At 39.4% G+C, this 9,121-nt stretch overlaps 1 protein-coding gene across 1 annotated transcript in view; it reads left to right on the top strand.

The window, feature by feature from the left end:
- The window catches only part of LOC104951526 (coronin-6), a 7,626-nt gene extending 4,114 nt beyond the window's left edge, over nucleotides 1-3,512 (top strand). The window contains exons 3-8 of the mRNA XM_010778186.1: nucleotides 349-468; nucleotides 588-692; nucleotides 810-955; nucleotides 1,236-1,293; nucleotides 1,755-1,982; nucleotides 2,653-3,512. Coding sequence (XP_010776488.1) covers nucleotides 349-468; nucleotides 588-692; nucleotides 810-955; nucleotides 1,236-1,293; nucleotides 1,755-1,982; nucleotides 2,653-2,775 — 780 coding nt within the window. The 3' untranslated portion in view covers nucleotides 2,776-3,512. The remainder of the gene's footprint in view (nucleotides 1-348; nucleotides 469-587; nucleotides 693-809; nucleotides 956-1,235; nucleotides 1,294-1,754; nucleotides 1,983-2,652) is intronic.
- The last annotated feature ends 5,609 nt before the right edge of the window (nucleotides 3,513-9,121 follow it).

The raw sequence follows: 9,121 nt of genomic DNA, 5'->3' as shown, positions 1-9,121 counted from the left end.
CCCCCCCCCCCTTTTAAAGGCCTTAAGAACAAATATTTACTGTAATCAACAGCAAGAGACTACTTTTTTATCTTGTTTAAATTGAGGCATAAATAACACATAAATATAATAATTTTGCTACATCTCTTGTCTCGATTCTTTAATTTAAAGTTTAATTTAATATATCGTCAGGACCTCCAGACACAGTGAGACACAAAACCATTCAACAACATTGAAACTTACTTTACCCGTGATTCTAAACACATACATCAATGCTGTCGGCTGAGTTTAAATGAATCCCTAAAAATCCGAAAAAAGGTTGCTCCTAGTTTCGCTTGTAGTGACGTCTGACCCTGTGCCGACCAACAGGAACGTCTGGCTCCACATGAGGGGATCCGGCCAATGAGAGCCATCTTCACCAAAGACGGAAACATCTTCACAACAGGGTTCACCAGGATGAGCCAGAGAGAGCTCGGACTCTGGGACCCGGTAACAAACAAATACATCTAACATAAGCTCATCTACAGTATATCAAAAGGAGAAGACATTTACAATCACTCACATGCATGTACACAGCACTTTTTCTTCATTGTTTTTGCTCTCCACAGACAAATTTTGAGGAGCCAATCGCACTGTTGGAGTTGGACACAAGTAATGGAGTGTTGTTACCGTATTATGATGCAGATGCGAGCATGGTCTACCTCTGTGGAAAGGTAAAGACACATTTGATTTACTTGTCCATAAATGCTTCATAAATGCAGATTGATTGTACTCGCAGCCCTATCAATGATACATTTTTGACTAGGTGTGTTTTCTGTGTTTGTGTGTAGGGGGACAGCAGTATCCGTTACTTTGAGATCACAGATGAGCCGCCATTTGTTCACTACCTCAGCACCTTCAGCAGTAAGGAGCCCCAGAGAGGGATGGGCTTCATGCCCAAGAGAGGTGTGGACGTCACCAAATGTGAGATCGCTAGGTAAGACACTGATGGTTCACTACAATACAGATGTTGCATGAGAGAGGTGAAGCTTAAAGTGCTCACTATGTTTCCTCTTAACAGTAAATGTTTACGTTATTGCAGTGTTTAGGATAAGTTAGAACGTTTGACTATCAAGTGACTTACACTCTCATCATCACTGAACTGAGACCATGTTCTCACAGTGCATGACACCATCTTAAACGTTTCACATTTAAAATTAAAATCATGTGTGACCACAGCTGATGCTTCTCTTTTCTCTCTTCACTTGTCCTCTTAGGTTATTCAAGCTCCTGGACAAGAAGTGTGAGCCCATCACAATGACAGTGCCCAGAAAAGTAAGCCTGATTATTCTCTACACGTTTCTGACTTTTATCAGTGCTGCAGGAACCTAGTACATACAATAGAATAGAATATTGTTCTTTCACTCCGCAAGTACTATTTTTTATTCAAAAGCAATAGTAACTAGTTACTATTTAAACATTTCATCCTTCCTATTCTTTTACAAAATAATATAGGGTTTTCACTTCTTTAATAGTGTGGTATTTCTACACTGTCCTTTTAAATAATTCAAAACCTGATCATGAAGTTTTATTTATTTTTTGTTTTAGTCGGTAGTCTTTCCCTCTCTGCTCTGCTTTCATGTTCTTTCCACTCATCCTTTAAGTACACAAATAGATACATCTTTTTTTATTAACCCTGCAAAAGCAACTACTGTATATACTGTACATTTAAAAAAACAAAAACACCCACATAGCCAACTGTCTTTTATTTTTTGACCTCTCCACCTCTCTTCCAGTCGGACCTCTTCCAGGACGACCTGTACCCGGACACAGCGGGGCCCGAGCCCGCCATGGAGCCTGAGGAGTGGCTGAACGGCCGCGACGAAGACCCCATCCTAGTGTCCCTGAGGGGCGGGTATGTGGCGCACAAGAGCCGGGAGTTCAAAGTGTCAAAGAAGAACGTGCTGGACTCCAGACCAACCACCCGACGCAGCGTGTCCACTTTGGACACCAACAGTCTGCCGGTAAGTTGTGGCATTCGCTAAAGTACCACATAGAGAATAACCTGTATGTAAATAGAATATTCAATTCATGTATTGTTTCAAACAAAGGGCCAATTTGGGATTTTAATGCAACATTTTTCATGTTACTGTTGACATACTATACTATGTATGACTTATTTTCTTTCATATTTTTCGAAATACTATACTATGACTTCTTTTTCAGATATACTGTAAAAATACTTTTTCCATTATATTTTTTGACAAATTTGGAGCGCCACCTTCACCAAGGCGATCAAATATATATACACTGCATATATATATATAAAAGTGTACATTACTTGTGTATTCTAATCTGTGTTCATTTAAGCTTTACTGCTTTGATCTGTAGCTTCATGTTGCACAGTTTTGCGATTCACTCTAGCTTTGCAACCGTTACCTGAATGCACCATTCCTCCTGAACATCTGCCTCCCTGTTTAACATGTTTTCTGTTTATCTCTCCTCTATTCATACCTGCCCACAACCTTTTCCCCTAAAGCTCCCTTCTTTGTTTTGGTTTATTTCTCCTAGTTGCTCACTGTCCTTGACCTATTTTTCCTCTCTTTTTCTTTGTCCCAAATTCTCCGCTCCCCGTCACTGTCTTTATTCCTTCCTTCTTCCCTTTTTTCTTCTCTTCTTTCTCTGGCCGTCCAGCCTGAGTTGCTTGGGAGGTTGTTGGAGGAGCTGCAGAATCTGAAGGCCACAGTTTTGTCTCAGGAGAAGAGAATCTCTGACTTGGAGAATAAGCTTTCCCAGTTCACTAATGGCACTGACTGACGCGAAACATGCGTCTGAAGAACTGGTCTACATCTCAAAATATGTATCTCTACAACTATTATAGAAATACATTTCCCTTGTTTTTTTTCAAGGAACCAGTCTCCTAAATACTCCAACAGTGTAGCTCCTTTAAAAAAGGTACCATTTTGTAAAAATATGAATGTGGACAATGTCCATGCAAATAGACAGTCAAACTAATTTGAACAAATAACATCCATAATGTGTAATTGTTTGGCAGTTTTTCTACATAATCCTCATTCCAGCTCTAACACAATATACCTTTACTGCTATGGCAAAAATATTTTTAATATATAAGTCAAGAATGAGAAGAGTATAAAAAGGGGAGTGAGGGAGCTGCAGGTTAGAGGGGCGTGTGCACGTTGGGTTGAGGGTCTGAATGAAGTCAGCATTGTGAACACTTTTAAACAATACTGTCACACCGTAAAAATCAAATGCACCAAAAAGACTTCCTGCTTGGAATGGTTTGGCTTTTGGTAAGTTGCATTGACAAACTAACATCACGCTAAACAAATCGAAATGCTTCAGTAAGAGACAATCACCGACTAGTTTATTTAGACTCTTTGAAAACTCTTCAAAATGTAAATAGTGATAAAAGGAAACGGGAGAAAAAATGTTGAACGTGTAGCAAATTGTGAAAAGCCAAATGTTGTGTGTTCTGTAAAGCATTATACAATAGACACATTATGACAACAATAAAAATCAGTGTTTTTTAAATATTTCTGCCTCTTCAGTTTGTTGTTTCAACATTTTCAATCAAACAATCCTGATAAGAAATGACAACCTGCCTTTCAGAAGTGGGGACACTTTCCAGTCCATCTTTATATGACAGTCTGCATGTAGACTCTTTTTTCCAGTGAGCCTCTCTCTTCAGTTGTAGTGTTATGATTGGGTCATAAACAGAAAGACATGCATTCACTGTACAGAAGGCAGAAAACAGGCACCAGGATTTACAACAGCAGTCATAAGCCTCAGCAACCAGCGAAACACGGCATGATATATCCACAAAATCAGTTTGAGGGAAGCTTCATTACTTTTTTTGCCACAAGGGCGCAGATCAAATCCAAAAAAAGCTGAGCCCTGACATAAACACGTTAGCTTTACAAAAAAAGATAGTGAATTATGAATTATGTTAAATACTGAAGCACATTATTTCTGAATGCAGCCCAAAAAGTATCAAGAATGAAACCAGGGTATATGCAGGAATCCTGAAGTCAGATGTAAGACCTTTTAAGACCTTTTTTAAGACCCTTTCCATACATTTTAAGACCTCATCGCCACTTTGAGTTCTAACCGGTTACATTGGCCACAAACTTTACCTCACATTTACTATTACAGTATTGATTGTCCTTCCTCCTTATCTTCCAACCATTTGGACGCAAACTTGCATTTCCCAATAACGATGTTGTTTAACAACCGGCGTAAACTGACCTTCGCGCGCTATCAAGCTGTGAGCGTGCGATGTCCTGTTCAGATGACGTCAAATCCAACGGGATGCATCACACTACACACACCTACGCAATGATTACATTCAGGCAACTGTAGAATACAACCTCTTTGGACAATTTATATACTTATGGAAAACAAGCTACAAAATGTAATACCTTGGAAAATGCTGTTTAATAGCCTTAATTTNTATATATATATATATATATGTTAAAAGATTTAATTAAGGAGAAAAGAGTAAAGTTTCCCTTTTCATCAGATGATTATATATATCCCTTTACTGTGACAAACACTGCACATACTGTACAGTACATCATTTTGCAAAATAAAGCTCAAACATACAGGTTATGTAACAATATGAAATGAACACATTCTTTTGAGTGGAGGAGGACTTTAGAAATAGATGAATCGATAAATTACACGGTGTACCATTTGAAAATGAATACTGGCCCAGTATGTAGGTGCTTTAAAGGAAGGATAAACCTTGAAAACAAGTAACATCAGGAGGAACAACAGAAAAGGGCTGCAGTTATTCTGTGTACATCACCGAGCTGAATATATATGTTCACTAGAGCCGTGTTCAAAAAGAACATGTTGCCGAACGTTGGTTTAAAAAAAGGATGTTCTGATTTGCTTGACAAAGAGCTAGTTACAAAACACATGATTCATAGGCAATGTTCTGCTGCCACGTCGATGAGTAATTACGGTTCTGCTTTCATAAGTAGAACATGCATAATGAATCCTGCATTAGTTTGGTGCGTGCAACATTGTGCTCAAATGTTGAGAAAGCATACACACCTGTACCGTTGGTCGATGGACGGGGTTTAGATTAAAGGAAGCACAGATGGAGCACAGCGGTCTCTCTGCGGAGTAAATATATAACTCTCACACAGATATCATTACCGCAACAAATTCACTAACAAGACTGATTTAGACTGAACCAATTATTGATGAATCACCCTCTATTAGAGAACAGAAAGCGAGAGCGCGGATGCATCAGATGAGCTTCTTCCCCCTAAAATTGTATAACGAGACATGATTGTGTGACAAATGTTGTGCATGTAGGTGGCTGCTGGTAACCTCTACTTTGAATTGAATGCATCATGCATGGTTTCAAAAGCCCATCGGGATGTACAGACTGCACCTTCCCACTATTCAATCATCCAAATCAGCAGGAAACGTGAACAAAATGAAATGGGGCTTTGTACTTTGTAATCATCTGTGTCACAAAGGGTCTGTATTGAGCTATGCTGGGAAGCAGATCAACACTTTAAGAAGAATCTATAGGACGTTCTCCAACTGTTTGGCATTCTGCATCATGAACAGGATCAAGGGAGCTCAGGCATCTGACAGCGGTCCACATCACAGCCGCTCTCTCAATCCACTTCTCATTGATGGTGGCAGTCGGGGGGAAGCACTCTGTCTTCATCTACACAAAGCTCTGCTGGATTTCCTTCTGATTTCATGATGATTACTTTTATGCAAAGTCTTTTATGGCTTCATTACACTGGTTTATCAAGGTGGTCCAACTTCGCCATTTTGTTCTCGTACCAGAGATAATAGGATACTTTCTCTAAGTGTTCAGGTCTCTTTAACCAGAAAGGCTACCACAGGGGCAACTTTTTCAAATTTCAGAAATGTGGAGGCTGCACTCCAACAAAGGAAATAACTTTGGCTTTGACTCAAAAGGATGTGCACATGGGGGGCTGCTGTCATGCCACTCATGCATAAGCAGCAGTGGCCTTTTCCAAAGTGCTGTAGGATGCTGATGGGATGTTTGAAGGCCCTTTGACATCTTCTGCTTTGCAAGTTGTATTTTTCTTTTGCTGTGAATCTCTTCCTGCATGCTACTCAACTGTTAAATGTTTCAACCATCAAAAACTTTGAAGGAATTTTGAAAGGAAATAGTGCTGTGCAAAAACATCTAGTGGTGTATCAGTGAAAAGTTGAGGGTGGCTCTCAGGACTCTCACTGTCTCTGGTTTCTGTAAAGCTCTAAGAGAGTTGCTCTCATCCATCTGAACTGACCTACATATTTAGACCTAATGCAACCCCACTGCAGTGGCATTCACAGCCTGCTTTTTAATTACAAAGAAACAGCATTTGTAACATATGTCTTGAAGTTTTTGAAGATTTGAGTCCTTGTTGATTTGGCCATGCTTGTGTTTAAACACGATAAAAACAAATGTGGTTTAACACGACAACCATTTTTGAGCAGTTACAGATACAACAGAAGTAGAGCAACTGGAGTATCTGCGTATATTTATGTTCATATTGGAATATTTAAAGAAGGACATTAATTACCACGACATTTCATTCTTTAACACTTCAGGCAATGTAAAACCATCTTTTCAGACAGTCTCACTTTGTTTTAACCTTCTTCAAAAGATATGACATCACTTCTTGACAACCTCATATCGCTGAGTGCCTATCCTCTGAAGTGACAGATCAAAACATGAAAGGGAAGCTGTTTTTGTTGCACAACATGAATATAACTTTGCAAGTTCAGCGTCTGGAAACATTTGCTCATGAATGTTAGAGTAGTCTAAGCCTGAGTTGAATACGAAATTTGATAAAAATGTGTTGATGGCCCGGAGAATCTGTGCCTCATGCACTGCTTGGTCTGAGAATAAAATGCTTACATTTAAACTACTGTGCAGCAGCTGCTTCTAACAATTGTGTTGCAAACATATTAAGATTATTTTGTGTACCCTGACTATGTTAAATGGGATCTTCCCTGATCTACAATTGCCCACTTTGCACTGTCCACTTCAGGCTTTGTGCTTCATAGCTTTCAATTTTTCCAGCAGATGGAACTCTTTTTGTGTGATGTAAAGGTCATTATGAAATTGTCTGAAACCCTCAGATGGGTTTGCCCTTGTGTCTAACCCTCGAGTGCTGAAAGATCTTTCATCATTTTTATCACAACATCAAAGGGTTTTCTTCACAATGTTTGCAATATGCTTTTTATTATTTTTCTAACTAAAACCATGAGTCATTTAAACTGCAAATGTATTATCTGATACATTTGATATCATCTAGTTGAGTTTATTAAAGCAAAGTAAAACTCCCTGTCACCTCAGTTAGGGCTTTAAAGAACAAGTGCAGAGTTAAGATATTTATGAGCTCTTAATATTTTATTGTTTTTCAGCAGACCTGTCTTAACTGTTAAAAACTTTATCCTGAAACTTACTGTAACACCTCCCACACTTCAACCAACCAGCCTGCACTGTTTGTGCCTGACATTTATCTTCCTTAGCAGAGAAAGGCTCATACATTCATAGTTCTTTTTTGCCTAAACAAATTGTTTACCACATACATCTACCAATTTGCTTTTAAGTTGACCAATTCCACATCTGTGAACATGTTGAACTGAAAGCTTGTGTTAAATGGGATTAGATTGGGTGCTATGTTTAACTTTGAAATTGGATTAGCTGAATTCAAGTGTGTATATGAAGCTGTAGTTAAGGAGAGTTTCATAGCTAACATGTTTAAAAACTTTTGGGAAATGGGTCTGTGTTTACTTGAGATGCAGATTGCTTGAGGCCATGCATGACACTAAAAGTTTGGGGTGGAGGGCTGCTCAAATCAAGGCTGACTTTGCAATTTCTCGCAATTTCCTTTTGCAGTTTTCTTCTGAGCAGTGCTGGGGGCTGTGTGTGACTCAGGTAGAGATCACGACCGTATTGGGCATCCTCTCACGTCCTCTGCAACCAGTCGGGCGCAGTCAGTGGCTGAGATCTCACAGATTTGAGAACAGGAGAGGTTTGTGCTACAGATGTGAAAGCTGACAGGGATGGAGAAGATGAAGGAGAGGGGCGTTTGGCTCCAGGAACTGTGTCTGTTTTGCTGTGTAGGAAATCCCGACATGAGTTATATTTGTCAGCTGTAATAGAAAAGGATTTCCAGAGTGTGGTTTGCTGATGTACAGGACTGGAAAGAGCTGCCACTGCTGTCGGGATCTTATATATATTCCTGAAGTCACAGGACCTGTGCAACACATTAGGGAAGGTAGCTGTTTCCATCAAGTACACTGATGAGGTGAATCCAGGCAAAAAGTCATTATCTCTTATGGAGTCCCCTTTATTAAATATCAATCACAAAGTGAAACAGAACATGTAAACAGGCTGACAAACAGAGGCTGATGAGAAACACTAAAACGCTTATGATAATTAAAATGTGACTGCAGCTGGAAATCAGGAAAATGTCCCTTATGTTTTGTACTTTCAATTTAGTTGCTCCTCAGTGGAGAGAAAACTGTAATCGTCAGTCATTTCAAATTGAAATTCCTGACACTAAAATTGACTGTGATTGTAACTGACTGCACAATGTCATCTTTCTCTCTTTTAATTGCCTTGTTTTCCAACCCGAAAAGGATTGCTGCAGACCTTCTCAGCCTATTGTAATACATTTTAATCTATGAGTCCTTTCAAGCCACACAACACACCTGTGTACATGCATATTCTAACAACATGCAGACTTCACACATCTCCCTGAGTCTCTGCAGGCGACTCACAAATGAACGTGCCGCTCCACAGCTGTCTCATCACTTCCAGTTTGGAAAGATTTCTTTTGCTGCTTCCTCTCATAGTTTGTCAGTGTTGACGTGTTAGTGTGCTTGAGTGTTTCTGATTGTGTCGCGGGTGCATGCATGTGACAAAAATAGAGGGAGGTAAAAAGCAAATTATTTTCTTGATGGAAAGGCATTTATTTCAAACAAGTTTGAAATGTGCATACAGAGATATGAAATCTCTCTTGTAAGACTGCAATGATAATTGGCAGGTTTTCATCTGGGACACAAGTGTGTGTGTGTTTGTGTGTGTGTGTGTGTGTGTGTGTGTGTGTGTGTGTGTGTGTGTGTGTGTGTGTGTGTGTGTGTGTGT

Source organism: Notothenia coriiceps, unplaced genomic scaffold (assembly GCF_000735185.1).
Source record: "Notothenia coriiceps isolate Sejong01 unplaced genomic scaffold, NC01 NC01_scaffold00018999, whole genome shotgun sequence".
Classification (NCBI taxonomy): domain Eukaryota; kingdom Metazoa; phylum Chordata; class Actinopteri; order Perciformes; family Nototheniidae; genus Notothenia; species Notothenia coriiceps.
This window is presented reverse-complemented; position numbering and strand designations above follow the sequence as displayed.